This window comes from Pteropus medius, unplaced genomic scaffold (assembly GCF_902729225.1).
Source record: "Pteropus medius unplaced genomic scaffold, Ma_sr-lr_union100, whole genome shotgun sequence".
In the NCBI taxonomy this organism is placed as follows: Eukaryota; Metazoa; Chordata; class Mammalia; order Chiroptera; family Pteropodidae; genus Pteropus; species Pteropus medius.
Genome location: NW_024353517.1, coordinates 6,707,204 through 6,724,003, shown reverse-complemented (window position 1 = coordinate 6,724,003; position 16,800 = coordinate 6,707,204). Strand labels below are relative to the sequence as shown.

At 34.8% G+C, this 16,800-nt stretch overlaps 1 protein-coding gene across 4 annotated transcripts in view; it reads right to left on the bottom strand.

The window, feature by feature from the left end:
* Positions 1-16,800, bottom strand: part of TP63 (tumor protein p63) — a 210,070-nt gene that overhangs the window by 84,910 nt on the left and 108,360 nt on the right. For 2 of the 4 annotated variants that reach the window (XM_039850673.1, XM_039850670.1), the window contains exon 1: positions 5,531-5,587. The exons of the other annotated variants lie outside the window; for them this stretch is intronic. In XM_039850673.1, coding sequence (XP_039706607.1) covers positions 5,531-5,572 — 42 coding nt within the window. In that variant the 5' untranslated portion in view covers positions 5,573-5,587. Of the gene's footprint in view, positions 1-5,530; positions 5,588-16,800 lie in introns of those variants that run through there. 4 annotated transcript variants of the gene reach the window in all.

Sequence of the window (16,800 nt, the reverse complement as noted above, 5' to 3'; positions counted from 1 at the left end):
ACCATGACTATACTTAATTAGCTCTATAAGTGTAGAATTCTAAGGAAATGCTTCTGTTTGTGGGAGAAATAATCTAAATGATTTGTGGCTGGGATATCGAAATCACTCTATCCAGTTTACAGCCAAATTTACACTACTTTTTCATTTTGGATTGAAGGATTGGGAAAAATAATGAAATAAAGAGTGGGGTCTGTTTATAAAATGGCCATATACGATAGGAATATGAAACTTTGTCTTCTAACTGAAACACATTTGAAAGTGAAAGTGGTACTATTAATAGTTATATTTGAATAGGACATAACTACATCAATTCATACAAACCAAGACCAATGGTTCCCAAATTATCTTTGGAAGGGGCCACCGCTATTAAAAAAAAAAAAAGCTACAGGCAGAGAATACACAAGTCATGTGGGACTTGAGAAATAATCCATTTCTACCCTTCCGAAGGTGGGTAAGGTGTTGGATATTCTTGCAAAACAGGCAACCAATGTGTGATGCAGAGAAATGCATTTTATACTTCCAGGCAGTCTTGAGCAAAGCCATCTATCGAGCCCTAGTACAGATCTCATTACACCACTCTTCTGCTCAAATTCTTCCATAGCTTATTATTGCCACTATAGTGAATGTATTATGGCCTCCATGAGCCCACTCTATCTTACATTTCTAACTTCATTTCCTAATTCTTTCACACTTTCAATTCCATCTGAACTATTTGACATTTCTGAGCATACCAGCGTTTGTCCCACCTCTACTCTTCTGCTGATCCTTGATTCTTCACCTGAAATCCTTGCTCTGTCTTAAATTTCTAGGACTTAGAAAGCCCTACCTGTCCTTCCAAGTACAGCTGCATCCTACATATTCATATTCATGTTGACTTTCTTGATCCTTCTGCTTTGAGGTATTGTCTTTCTTTGACCTTTATATTTTGCTCACACTTCTCATATGACACTGAAGAACTGTCCTCCAATACGACTGTATATGCTCATTACTCTTAGGAAATGTAAAGTTCATGGTGTAGGAACTGTTTCTTACTCATTTTTTATGGCCCATATACCATCTTATATGTAACTGATACTCATTAAACATTTATTTAAAAAGAGTAAGTTGATCCTCCTTCTAACCTAAGTTTTCTTCCTCAATAATACTAATCATAAATATTACAACTCAACTAAAAGGTATAAGTGAAAATTATAAAATGTTTAAAAACCTAGCAGATTAATAAGCTATGACTCATCATTTTCTTGTGCCTCCAAAATGTGTTCTTAAGAAAAGATTTGAAATATAATTTATAGCTTAACTTTTAGATCAATTATTTTACCTAAATACTTCAATCCATTCTCTTCCAGAACCAAATACACTACCCTATCTGATACTTTTCACAGGCAACATAGTCCACTAAATTGGCACTGGACAATAATGATACATAAACCATCTGACTTTTTTTTTCTCATTATACATTTGAAAGAAAACTGTGAGTCCATGATCTTGGAAAAATTTTATCTTCAAAATCGTAAGACTTTTATGGAAATAACCGTTATTTTTCACTGATATTTTTTGGGGTATCTGAGTTCGTTCTTCCATACTTATTGACATAAACAGTTAGAAGTTAAAAATGTATTTAACAAGGGAAGAAGTTTAATTTCATAATATTACTATGAAAGGAGAATTTTTTTACCCAGCCACTTCTAACCCACCAGCTCAGGCCCTACCCAAAGGAATCATATCACCTCAGAGAAAGCTTAGGTACATTTATGGTAACATATTTCTCAATGGTTTGATCCATATCCTTCCTTGACAAACATAAAATCTTGTGACCTCAGATGAACACTCCCTTAATAGGAAAAATATAGGATCTAAATTTGGTGTATCCTCACTGTCTAAGAAAATTTTAGCAACTTTGCATTTAGAAAATGTATGTGGAATGATGAAAGAGCACCAATATTTCTTTTTTTTCTTTTTTTTTTGGTTGCTATAGTTAACCCGGGCATTCATTCATGCTTCCTACTGTGCTCTCCACACCCCCGTTGAGGATCACTGCTCTTCTAAAAAACAAAACAAACCAAACATGCTTTTTCCTTATCTAGGTAAAGGATAAGTGATTTATTACCACCACTCATTTTTCCAATAGTAGTGAAGGAAGGTATGACCTATGATCTGTGATCTAAGATCTCTTTCTCCCAGTTCCCTCTGGGCTTGAGGGCAACCAATTGTAAAACAAGTACAATCTAAGACTGCAACATGAAATAAGGGACACAGTGTGGCTGACACCTAAATCAAACCTGCGGCCTTTGCTTCTTACCTGTGCTTTTTTACTTAAGATGTTAAACATCTCAGAAGCACAACATTTATTAACTATTAAGAGAAAAATCACTCTCATGTGAAAAATATGATTCAGCCCTTGGAAACACTATTGGGACAGGAAAGACTATTTCCCTTGACCATGCAGGTCCAGAGGACAATTATGGCAATAACCTGGACTTCAAGAGCTTATACTGCTGCCTTAACACTTTTCTTTTTGCTCTCAACTAGATTTGCACAACAGTTATGAAAACTTTTTTGAGCATCTACTATGAATCACAACAGCCATTTTTAGAGTATGTTCTATCTCACGTTGGTATTAAAGAAAAAATGGTTAGGTAAACAGGACTCATTTATACACTTATAGCTCTCTGAAGTTCAGAAAGAAAAATCATTAACCTCAATTTGTAAAGAGAGGTGTGTCCATATATGAGCCTTGAAGTCCTGTTTAGTTGTAAAATACTGTAACCCATTCATGAAAGTATCTTTCCTTCTTCATCTAGAACCCCAAAAGGGAATTTTTAATAAAAATGCCCTTCTAAGGAGTTTGAGAGTCTTTCCTTTCTCTCAGCTCTCTGCACATCGCTCTCTCTCTCTCTCTCTCTCTCTCTCTCTCTCTCACACACACACACACACACACACACACACACATACACACAGACCAGTTTTTTGGCAAGAAAGTTGAACTAAAACTTAATCTGTGAAGAATTTCCTTTCTTTTGAGTCTCTCTCTTCCAGTCTGAGACCAGTCCCAGAGGCTGTGTCATTTCAAGCCTGGCACACTGAAGTGGTGATTGCTCGAGGCCTCTCCATTGTAAACCAAGGGTGGAACCTTAAGCCTTGCCTGTTACATCCTGCCCCATGTTCTCCTTCCTTCTGGACCCTTTCCTGTTCATTAACAGCTTCCCGAAATTCATCTCCGCTTGTGGGGAGAGAATAGAAAAGTTACGGAAAGGAAAGTAGAGAAGGAACAGTGTTTTTATACTGTTTTTGAGTTATCGACCCAAAGAAGCTCCTAGCAAATTAAATTGAAAAATTACTTGACATCAGAGAATAGGTTTTGGTTTTAAAATAGCTTTCACTCTCTTAGGGAGTTATATGCCTTTTTATTCTTAATTTGCCCAATTTTTAACAATTCTTATGTGATAATAGTAGATTGCTGTAACCGTATTAACAAGTACTAACAAACGTTACCTTAAAGTGAGTCCCCAAATGTTATAGCTTTTGTATTAAGTTTTAGGATTCTCAGAGCCATGTGCTCCCTGGCATTTCATATACTCAAATGTAGAACTGCATTTTTACAGAAGACTAAATATAACCCTGTACAGAAAAGAAAGCTATTCTTAAGAATATAATAGAAATCAAGCCATGGAGATAACACATGGTACAAAGACTGGCAGAAGATACAACATTCGTGGTGGCAGTATACAAAAAGATGCAAGGAAGTAGAGAAATTCAGCTGCTTTTTTTTTTTTTCCCATAGACATTGTCTATACACATTAACAGCACTCCAACAGAAAACAGACAACTGTTGCCTTTTTTTAGCACCTGACTACACATTCACCTAAAGTTTTTAAAAACTCACACCCTTGTAAAGGTTTTTCTTTTCAACATACTCTCACATACAACATGATTCTTTGCCTCCATAAAAGGCAATAATGCCTACAGATATCTTCTAATCACAGGATTTATGCAGCTTTTCTCCTTTCATGAGAAAAAATCATCTCTTTCCACTTTACGTCAAAATTATACTTTTCTTATAGATATCTCTAAACTAACATTTGCTTCTCCCCTATTATCCGCATAGTCAAATCCCAGCCTGCTTATAAATACTGTGTATGAAATAGTTCATGAACAAATACAAAGTCAGATATGGCGTGACCTACTGATCATTTTTTTAATGATAAAACTAGACAACATTGGATCAAATAGAAACAGCAAGATAATCTTAAAAGTTACCTTATATTTTTTCAATTGTTTAGTAACATTTTAAGCTAACTTTCAATATTAAAGTAAAACAAGGAATTCAAGTTTCTCCGCTGAGAACAAGAAAGCCTGCTGAGCGTTTTAAAGAAAAGGAGTCACTTCCTTTTCCTTCATTAGATGACTTGATATTTCCCCTGTTATATTTACATAGTTCAGTTGTCTAGACAATTGCACAAGGTCAATATGACAGCTCAGGCCCTGCTTTCCTGCCTTTTGCTTGATTCTACCTTTTGCCATCTGCACCAGCATACTGTGCACTTTGTTTTGATTTTTAAGGAGCTCAATTTGAGTACTCCAGTCTATTTTTCCAAGCATTCACCTGCAAGCATTTTCATCTGAAACACTGAACTCGCTCTCTCCACACGGCACCACCCCCCCAATGTGATTAGTGTCAACACAGCTGCCCTATTCTGAGGAATGTAAACTAATATTGTTGTTAGACCTCCCTCAACCTTAGGAAACTTCCTCAAAGTCTTACAGTCTCTTCAGGAGTTTTTTCTTATAGCTTTGCCCAGTGATTTAAATCCCCAATACAAACTTGTTGAGGAGAAATCAGAGGCCGATCATCAATTCTTTAAATAAAATCCTATTGCTATAATACACATTTACATGTATGCATGTATAAATATTTAATAGCGCATCAAAATAACTTCGTCATTACACAGTGAAAGTCCAAGTCAATCATCAGACAATGGAGACATTATTGAAGTCCCTTCAGAATTTAGGTGAGTCTCTGGATCGATAGAATTCAAAAAGATGGCTTTAAAAATCTCACCTGATTATTTTGGGGGAAAAAAAAAAAAAGCTTCATTTGCTTTTAGGATGAAGCCTGAAGATAGAACTGAGAACTTAACTAAGTTAAGACACAGTCAACATTTTGTCTTATTGGTATGTGAATACCCAACAGAAGAGTCATTTCAATGTATCTAGCAGAATGTGATCTGCTCTCTCACTTTGTTCTTATAAAAAGTGATTTTATAAACTCCTGAATATCAGGTTTTCCAAATATATAACATCACTTCAAAATTTTTCTTTTCCCTTTCTCCTATTTTATTTCATATTCTACTTAAAGAATAAAAGTCTTGCAGTCACCACAGAAAACATTAACCAAGAAAAGGAGATTCCTATATACAATTTACAAAAACATTATATTGGGTGACCAAGAACCACAAATATGTAAACTTTATTTACAAAATAAAAACCAGAAAGCATCTCTAAATGTAGAGCTAAAATCTAAAATCCTTACCTCACTAAATTGAGTCTGGGCATTATTTTCCAGGTACAACATGTTAGCTGTAAGATTGATCAATGCCGCTGTCCTCTCTTCTGGCTCCAGGATTTTGCCAACCCCCCCACCCCCTCTGAGACCTTTACAATAGGAATCTACTAAGAAGATAACAGAACTCAAGTTCCTCTCTCTCTCTCTCTCTGTACATAATTTTAGGTTCCTTAATATATACTCAACTATAGGCATGAGGGGGCGGGACTCTTCTCTTTACCTGTCCAATCCATCAACTTCCACCTGGACTCCTCCACTCCAATGGAGTGAGGCCTCTCCCATCTCATTAAGTAGTTAGAATTCCTTATCACCAATCTTTAAAGAAAAAGAAAGAAAGAGGGGGAAAAAAAAACAACAGGAGACAGACAGGTAAAACTTTCCCTTGTCTCTTTCATAAGAAAGTGCACTCCCTCCTAAAAACAAAACAAAATCTCCCCAAACCACAAACCATACCACGACCAGGATTTACAGAAGGCATTTCAGAAAGTTTTTTACACTTTTACAACTGAAAAGCAAAACTTCAAGGAAAGTATTTAAAAAGACTTTTTTTAAAACCTAGATGTGGAGTTTCAAAAATGATTACACAGTTAGAAATCAGTGAAAAATACTCAAATCCATGGTTATATTTCCTGAATATAAAAATTAAAATCCACTGCCTGATAGCTGAAAAGTTTTCAACTTATTCTCCCCAGAGAAGTGTCAGTGATTTCATACAAATCTAGGCCAACATAAGCCACTTGATTTTTCAGAGCATGTTTCAGTAACAATTTAAACCATTGGTCCCGTTAACTTGTGAAAACAAACAAACACTCATATTATGTACAGGAAATAGAAATCCTGGGAAATGTGCCCATTTTTTTTAAAGCCTTTAAAAAGAAAAAACTGCTTCTTTCTATCACTATTTCTGGAGACACGGAATCAATACAATAGCTTATCTATTTGAATATTTATTTTTTCTATTGTATTTAGTTTTTGTTAATACTCAAAGATAATCTATTTTTTCTATAAACAAGTAATAAATTACTAACAGAAAGACTAACCTTTAAAGTATGAGAGACCAATTAGCTTTTACCTTAATATGTATTTATATAAATACATAAGAACATTCATGTAGTATCTGGCTTTGGTTACCATGATTTAGTGAGGATGAAATGCACCCTGATGGTTTTTGTGTGAGTCACTAAAATATTCTCATTACTGCCGAGTATTCTATGTAATTCAGTTAGATTTATATCTAAACATCACTTCCCACCTCTGACTCAGGAAGCCAATTCCCTCTGTGCTGCCTGAAAGTTACAATTGTCTAAGATACCTTAAGTGAATATTTAGATTTTTTCTAAAAATTAGAAGATAAGAAAATTAGAAGCCAGAATAGACTAGTTTATAAGATTTATAAACTTATAAACTTTATAATTTTGCAAGTATATTCATGACCTTGGATTTGTCTCCTCTTTATTTCTACTTCCATATCCATAAAATACATGCACATAAAAGATGATGTGATCTTTGGGTGATATTTATTTTAAAGCTTCTGAGTTACTAGTAAGAATTTTTCTTTTTCTTTTTTTCACACACAGATACACACACAAATCAGTAAAATCATTTGATCTTAAGTGCCCAAGAATATAACAACATTCTGTAACGCTGCAAATTTATATCAGGCATAATGTTCATTTCCTGACTGAAACGTTGGGAAGATGACCTCTTACTAGCTGTAATTAACCAAATGAGCACTGACTACGAGGCCAGAAAAGAAATCACTTATGAAATGCAGTATAATTATTTGTACCGTGTATTTAAATTTCTATTACCTACGGACAGCTTCAGAGTCAGTCAATAGTGAAATATAGATGGTTGCTTCCTTAGAGCTCTACTCTATTCCAGTGATTCAAAACTTGGGTGATGCTGAGAATCATCCAGCATGCTTTTTAAAAACAGATATCTGGATCTGGCCTCAAATCTACGAGATCACACTTTCTAGGCATGTGACCCCTGTATTTGTAGTGTTTATACAGCAGACTAGGCAGTTCTGAATGTCAGAACTTGAGAATCAATGATCTAGAATAAACACTATTAGTTAGCACAACTGCTCAGAAAGTTATTATTAGATTCAGTTTTTACACGAGTGGGGTAGTGTAACCATTTGAACCCAAAATCTATTATTTGCAGCCTGTTGGTGATATCATATCAAAATGTAAGCAAATTTTACCTCTCTCAAAGTCAAAAGATTCTCATTAGGATTTGATGGACTAAAGAGTCAAATTCAATCTACTACCGTGGCCTTCAGTTTGATAAAGCCTGACTGTGGTCTCTCTCTAACATAGCTATCAAGATTCTGGACAAAAATCTAAGACCTGTATCTTAATGTCTGCCATGGCTACTGAGAGAAAAGAACTCTGGGCTGAGAGTTACGGGAGTAACTGGGAGATAGGCTCCATTCTCAGCTCTGCCTTTAGCTAGCTCTGTGCCCTTGGGGCAGGTTACTTAACCACTTCAAATTAAGGTTCTTCATTTATGAAATGAGGGGCAGAACTAAATGGTTTCTTAAGAGCATTACAAAGATAAGAGTCTCTGTCCAGAATTCACAGAAGTTATTGAAAGGATTATTCACATTTTTCTTATTTTACTTGAATGCGTGCAACTTAATTTACTCATCTGTGTAAATGGAACAGTTGCATTAAAAAGATACTAAAATGCTTAAATGACATAAAAGATAAGGTACAATGTATTGGGGGTGGGGAACTGTGTTTTTCTGCTTTAAGATATCCTCACAACAACAACAAAAATAGCTAATAATCTATTTAAATTTGAATTTAGCACAAACATTTCCTTCCATAAAAGATCTAATTAAAGTACATCTGATAATGTTTAATTTCAGAATTAAACATTAGCATAAATACCTGATGTAAATATCATGCATTTATTTAAGTAGGAGGTTATTTACTGTACTTCCCACAAAACAATGCTTATCCATGGATCTCAAAGGTTTAGTAATGTGTATGAATTTTCCTAACAACCTAGTTATGTAAGTATCATTATCCCCATTTAGTAGATAAACTCGAAGACTTTAAGTGGGTTTCCCAAGCCCTCAGAAGTGGAACAACCCTATTTCAGTTCACAATTTTCTATTCTCAGACACTTCCCTCAGAGTTTTCAAATCTTCATGGCCTCACAATTAGAGGTCAGCACTGAGCCCTGGATAAAGATGCCACTGGCAGCAGAAGTCCAAGATGAGGGATAACACATGTACTTTCCTGAAATGCTGCTGTTAACGTTTTGTTGAATATCCTCCTTAACAGTTATTTATATAAGAGTTCTTTGTATATGAAAGATATTAACCCCTTATTATAGTACTCCAAATATTTTCCTGCAGTGCATGTGTATGTACGTGTATGTGTGTGTCCGGTTTTTCATGCTTGTATCTAGTTTTGTGATTTGCTTTTTGGTGTAGAAAAATCCCAATTTTTTTTACGGTCAAATTTTCACTTTCCTCTTATGACTTATTACTTTTCAAACGTAATTTGAAATTTTTTTCCCAGTCCAACATTATAAAATTCTTCAATTATATTATCATCTAACATTATTACCATTTTTTAAATTTTTTCACATGTAAATCTTTTAACTCTCTGGAATTTATATTGGTATGAGAAACAAATGAAGATCTCCTTGCCCCCAAAGAACTAATCCTCATCATTTTATTTAATATTTTTTCTCTGTGATTTGACATGCCATCTTTATAAATATCAGATCCCGATGGCCCTATTTTATAGCCGTATGTGAGAAAGCTAAGCAAGTATATAAATCTTTGGCATATAGAAAATATTTGTTTAAAGTTCTTAATCCATGCTATGTAAGGTTGTGTAGGGAAAAACATGGTACCTATAAAACTCTAGAAGGTAAAAAAAAAAAAAATCATTTCGTGCTTCTGAATCTATGTCTTCACTCAATGGTTGGGAGCAAGTGTAGAAGGGAGGGAAATACTTAGGTTTCATGAAGCCGCAGAATGGACATAAGTGGTTTAGGTGTTTCCCTCATGAAGACCTTAGTTCTACTGAATGGAGAGAAAAGAGAAGTTAGAAGAAGGTTGGGTAAATTTGGCTAGGATTGGGTAGTCATTTATTAAAGTAAATCAGTATTTGTGACTTATTTTTACAGTAGCAGTTGAAGCTCCAAGAAAGAACATGTATCTGGTTCTAAACATATCAATTCTTCTATGCTTTAACCCAAAGTCTACCTGAGTGAGGTACAAAAAAGAATAACCAGAAATGTCTTCACTTTCTCCGCTCCCCTCTGGAGTCCCCTCACCATCACTTTATCTTTCCTAAAGAACAACTCTGATTATGCCGCTCCTCAGGCTACCTCAATGCCAATGGGATAAAATTATTTCCCAGGTGCTCGAGGCCCTTTGCTGTCCAGTGCCAAGATATCCTCTCAGCCTCACCTTCCCTGTGTTTTATTCTGCTTGCTACATGGCTCCTGATGACCATTTCTGTCCCTCTGCTCAATCTGGTCCCTCAGTTTAAAATGCCTTCATTCTCTTGATCTGATAAAACATTTTCAGATTCTTCAAATGCCCCTTCAATTCTACAGTTGAAGTTCAATCTTCTCTTATATGAATATATATTTAAAAAGTAATAAAATACTACCTGACAATCTAAAAAGTCATATAATTGTCTGTCTCCCCTACTAGGATATGAACTTTTGAAAATGGAGTATATTTCTGTTTATTATATCACATTAAATATCTATAAAAGCTTGATGAATGTAAGTTCAATTGGACAGTTTAATTCTATAAGAAAGAATTAGAAAGTTGAATAGCAGATTTCTTACCCAAAGTATTTATTATGACACAGATGCCTTTCCTGTAGGAATCAATGCACAATACCTAATTAAAATAGAAGTGAGGAAAAGACGATGCTTTCAATCCAAGCACAGTACTTCAAAATCTCAATAACTATTTGTCAGAAAAGGAAATTATAAGCATGAAATAGTCAAAAAAGTTTTGAATTTAATAGAGCATGTGTGAAAGCTAAGAAATATTGGGACTTTCCAGCTGCTGCAGGACAAAATCAGATAATTTTAATGCTAGCTATCATAAAGTTAAAGGATGATCAACAGAACACCCTGAGTAACTTTCAAAGCTCTAATCTTTCCCAAGGTAAGTGATTTCTTTTTCCTCCTGCTTCAGATAGGTGAGAAGAATTAGCATTTGTAGAAGCTCTGAAGGCCACTAAATTAATTCACTAGGTCAATTTTCTCTTTAGTCTAAGGCTAAATCCCAAAGCAAGATATAAGGTCACATCCATTTCAGGTTACTAGCTAAGCTCTAATAAATAAGCCTTATAGGAATAGAAAGGGAGATGAGTTTAGTCTAAATCTTACAGCTGTAGTCAAGATTATATATATAGACATATATTATTTTATATATTATTTATTTATATGTAATTATATGTATATATATTATTTATGTATATATATTTTATATGTAATCATATATATAATACACACACACACACACACAGAGAACTTTTGAATAGAAGGTAGAATGGTGGACAGGGTTTATAATATCTTTTTGTATTTCTTATGGGTCAGGTAGTTTTCAAAGCACTTTATATATCGACCTTATTTAATTCTCACAAAAATCTATGATTTTGGTATTGTTTTTATCCTTATTTCAGATGAAGGTGAAGAAACTGAGATGCAGATAAATACTAAATTATGAATTTGAGATTGAAACTTGTATATTTTGGCCCCTAAATCCACACACACAAAAAAACCACTGTGCTGTATAGGTCAATTGTGTCTTCATATCTCTTCCCACCAATATTTATCCACCCTTCGGCATCAATCATGTCTATAGTAGTCCTGTAGCTCATTTACTAGATACTCCATTGTATGATTCTAATGACAATAGCATTTTAAACACTTTCCCAGATCGAGATTTTGCCTTACTTTAGAAGTGCTCCAAAAACAGTCCAAGTAAATAGGTGTATAAATATACAGAGATAAGATCATCTCACATTGCCTTTCGTTTTACATTTTAAAAATGTATTACAAAAATAAATTGATACTTGTAGGCAAAATCTGAAAAATCAAAATAAGAAATAAATGTCATTTACAAGCACATCATTGAGAGAAAATTCTTGTTAAAAATTTCCCTGGTCTTTCTCCTGTGTTTATAAATGTATTCCATAAACAAAATTAGGATTACACTCAACATAATTTTTTAAAGTTATCATAGTATTATGAGCACTTTCTTATGTTAAGTATTCCTGCAACTAAAAATACTGGGTCAACTGTTATATACTTAACTCACTTGTTAGGTACAGAATCAAGTTATTTTCTAAAAGGACTACATCAAATTGCATTTGTGTGAGGATGAGGACCACAGTATTGAGGATTATCTTTTTCAATCTTATAAAAATATTCTTCTTGTAATGTGAACTCTCTTGATTGCTACTGAGATTACATGTATTTCAATATGTGTATTAGCCCTTTTCATTTATTCTTGAAATGATCTATTAATGTTCCTTGCCTTCATCTTAATTCCTACCCCATTGGAGTAGCAGTGTTTTCTTTATTAAGAAATTAACCCTCTGACATACTTGTTATAAATTTTCCAAGTTTATTTGCTTTTTAGTATTCTATAAATGAAATAAAAAGTCTGATTACTTTATTACATAAAAATGATTACCTTATTATATAAAAATGACTTCATTTATCTCAGAAGCTAGAGATAATCACTGTTAAAATTTTGGTATATTCTCTTTTAGAGATACACATTCTACACAATGTAAAACATTGTGTTTTACAAACTGTACATATAATCATGTATATGAAAGATATATTTTGTTGATTATATACATATGTGTGTCAGTATAAATAAATGCATATATCTATTTTTAAAAATTAACCTGTTAATATGAGAGCATACTCAGGTAATTACAAATAGTTTTTAAACACTGTTTTAAAATTGTCACATAATCTTATTGAATTAATTTAACCATTTCCCGTTAATTGGCTATTCAATTTGCTTCTATTTTCTAAATATTTTTTTATTTTTCAGTTACAGTTGACATACATTATACTAGTTTCACGTATACGATATATTGATTAGACACTTATATAACTTATGAAGTGATCACCCTAATAAATCTAGTACCCATCTGACACCATACATAGTTATCACAATATTATTGACTATATTCCCTATGCTATACTTCACATGCCCATGACTATTTTGTAACTACCAATTTATACTTCTTAATTCTTTCCCGCTTTTCACACATCCCCCCATCAGCACTCTCATCTGGCAACCATCAAAATGTTCTCTGTATCTATGAGTTTGTTTCTGTTCTGTTTGTTCATTTATTTTGTTCTTTGGATTCCACACATAAGTGAAATCATACGGCATCTGTTCTTCTCTGTCTGACTTACTCCACTCAGCATATTACCCTCTAGTTCCAACCATATTGTTGCAGATGGCAAGATTTCATCCTTTTTTATGGCTAAGTAATATTTGATTATGTGTGTATGTATATACATACATATGTATATGTATATATGTATACATATGTGTGTATGTGAGTGTGTGTATATATATATATGTATATATGTATATACATATGTATATATACATATATATATATATACACACACTCACATACACACATATGTATACATACACACACATATACTTCTTTATTCATCAACTGATGGACACTTAGTTTGCTGCATACCTTGGCTAGTGTAAACAATGCTGCAATGAACATAGGATGCACATGTCCCTTAGAAGTAGTGTTTTGGATTTCTTTGGATATATACCTAGAAATGGGATAACTGGGTCCTTCTTTGTCTCTTGTTATTGCCTTTGTTTTAAACTCTGTTTTGTCTGGTATGAGCATTGCTACATCAACTTTTTTTTATTATTTTCATTTTCATGAAATATTTTTCTCCATCCCTTTACTTCGTCTGTGTGTTTCTTTTGATCTGAAGTGAGTCCCTTGTAGGCTTCATATGTAAGGGTCTTGTTTTCTTATCAGCACCATTCAGCCACCCTTTATGTTTTGATTAGAGCATTTAATCCATTTACATTTAAATTAATTATTGATACGTAGTTATTGCCACTTTATTATTAATATTTTTGATACATATATTTTTCTTCTTCTTAAAGAAGTCCTCTAACATTTCTTATAATACTGGTTTGGTATTGATAAATTCCTCTACCTCTTTCTTGACTGGGAAGCTCTCTGTCCTTTGATTCTAAATGATTGCTTTGCTGGGTAGAATAATCTTGGTTGTAGGTCCTTGCTTTTCATCACTTATGGTCTTATGGGATCTCCCTTGCAGGTAGCTAACTCCTTTTCTCTTGCTGCTTTTAAGATTCTCTTTGTCTTTAATCTTTGGCATTTTAATTATGAGGTGTCTTGGTGTAGGCCTTTGGGACTCCGTGCTTCCTAGGCTTGTATATCTATTTCCTTCAGTAGGTTTTCCATCATTATTTCTTCAAATAGGCTTTTGATTCTGTGCTCTCTCTCTTCTTCTGGTACTTCTATGATGTGAATGTTGGTACTCAATGTTGTCCCAGAAACCTCTTAAACTATCTTCATTTTTTTTAGATTTTTTCTTATTGCTGTTCTGTTTGGGTGTTTTCTGTTACCTTGTCTCTCAAATCACTGGTTTGATTCTCTGCTTCATTTAATCTACTGTTGATTACCTCTAATATATTCTTCATTTCAATTATTGTATTCTTCATTTCTGACTGTTTCTTTTTTCTATTTTCTATTTTCATTTTTATGTTTCCTATCTCTTGAAGTTCTCACTGAGATCATTGAGCATCTTTATAACCCATGTTTTGAACTCTACATCTGGTAGATTGCTTGTCTCTATTTTTAGTTTTCCTTTGAAGCTTTGTTTTGTTCTTTTACAGGAGACATGTTTCTTTGTCTCTTTTCCTGTGTTTGTTTCTATGTATTAGGCAGAGCTGTTATGGCTCTCAGTCTTAGTAGAGTGGCCTTATGTCATAGGTGTCCTATGGAGCTCAGTGGCACAATCTCCCCAATCACCTGAGCTGGGTGTTCCAGGTGTGTTCCTTGTTGGGTTGTGTGTATCCTTCTGTTGTAGTTGAGCCTTGATTGCTGTTGGCATGCCAATGGGAGGAATTGACCCACAAGATGATTGGTTGTGAGGACTGGTCGTGACTACAATGGAAGAGCTGCTGTGCAGGGGTTAACCCTACAGAGCAGGAATTGCTTTAGTGGGGCTCTGGTGCATTCCAAATCTGCCCTTTGGGTGTGTCATTTGTGGAGGTGGTTAGGTGGTGCTCTGCTATGATCTGAAACTGGACACTGAGTATGTTGGTTCTGGGGCCTCTCAGGAAGGGCTCTGTTGCTGGTCAAGGTAAGCCGCTGCCTGTGTCCTGCCTAGGGCCACTTGGTATGAGCTACGAAGTCACCTGCAGATAGTTTCTACTTATGCTGGGCTTGGAGGTACCTGGGAGAGGTTAAGATGCCAGCCGGGGCCGGCTGCCACTAGTGTGGGGCTTAGGACAGCTTAGCAAGATATATAGCTGAGGCCAGATGCTGCTTGTTTGGGCTTGGAAACCTTTGAGAGATTTTAGAAAAGTCCACCACATTAACCAAGACAGGCTGTTTATATGGAAATGCCACTGGGTAGGCGGAGTCACAGGAAATCACCAGGATAGGACTAATCGTATCAGCCAAGTTGATAGAGACTCATATAGGGTGCCCACCTGCATGTGCACGCTGGGTCTGGGGAGGGTTCACCATAGGACAGTGGTTTCTTCCAGCACTTCTGTCTGGGAGAAAGCTACCCCTCTAGCCCTCACCCTGAGGCTAGACAATTTAGTTCGTCCTTGTATGTCCCTACTGTCTTTCAAGCTGCTGCCCCAGCACTACAGGTCAGAGTAAGTAAGCCTGTTAGTAAGTCCATGTATGGGCTCTTTAAGTGAAACATCTGGGACTCTGGCTGCCCTCTGTCTCACTCAGCCACAGTGGTTTTCACAGCCAGAAGTTATGGGGACTTCTCTCCCTGGCATTGGAACCCTGGGCATGGGGTCTTGCTGTGGGGCTGGGACTCCTCGCTCCTCAGGTGGAAACTTTGAGGCCGAGATAAGCCTCCCGATTCTCAACTATCACATATGAATGTGACATTAGCCCCTTCCTCATCTCCACTCTTCTCACCTGTCTCCATGTGGCTTCCTCTATATTTCCTTAGTTATGGGAATTCTGTTCAGCTAGACTTTAGGCAGTTCTCAATGACAGTTTTTCTGTAGTTTAGTTATAATTTTGCCATCTCGACCCTCTGCTTCTATTTTTTTTTTTTTTTTTTTTACATTATAACTTTAAAGCAAAAAGTACTACACTATTAATTAAAATACATAAACCAAAGCTGAATCATTCAATTAAAAGATAAAAATAATTTAAAGGCCAATAGATACTACTAAACTGATTTTCAGGTATTATACCACTTTCCGTTTAGACCAACAATGTAAACCAGAGCTTACTCTACCACAACATCATTACAGTCACTATTATGTAAAAGATTTTCAATATTTTAGAGTAAAAACTCACACAAAATTAACTTTCTCCTATTGCTATTATACGTTATTCATCAGGGTGATCATATTCATCTCCATCCCCACTGATGAATCTACTTTGGAAAGAGCAGGTCTTTAAATCAAACCAACTTGTATTTGAAAACAGGTGTGTTTGCTTCTTTAAATTTTCATCTGTAAAATCAAAATGTCACCCCATGTTAAACATTTAACTTCTTAACCAAGCCTATAGCAGTAATTAGTTTATGATAGGTTTTAAATAGATTTCAGTGCCCTTTTATCATTTTCTTTATTTATATCTGTAGTTCTGGACATGGCTACTAAATATCTTCTATAAATTCTTATTTTTTTAAACACTCAATCATCTAGTATTTCATTAGATAGTTAGATTAAAACTATATTTAATTTCTTTCCTTCTCACTTACTGCCATATCCTCCAAATCGTGTTGCCATAGTAGGCATTCATAGACAATAGTCAATTGCCAGCTTGAAGTAGTGGAAGGAACCCTGGAATCCATATAGAAACCTGGGGTCCAGTTCTCACCTTCATGATTTTGGAGTTAGTCCTTTTTGTTGAATGGATAGATAATGAACAAGTAATAACTCAAGCTAATTGCGTAACACATTACCTTTCCTTCTGGTTCCATACTAGGACATATTC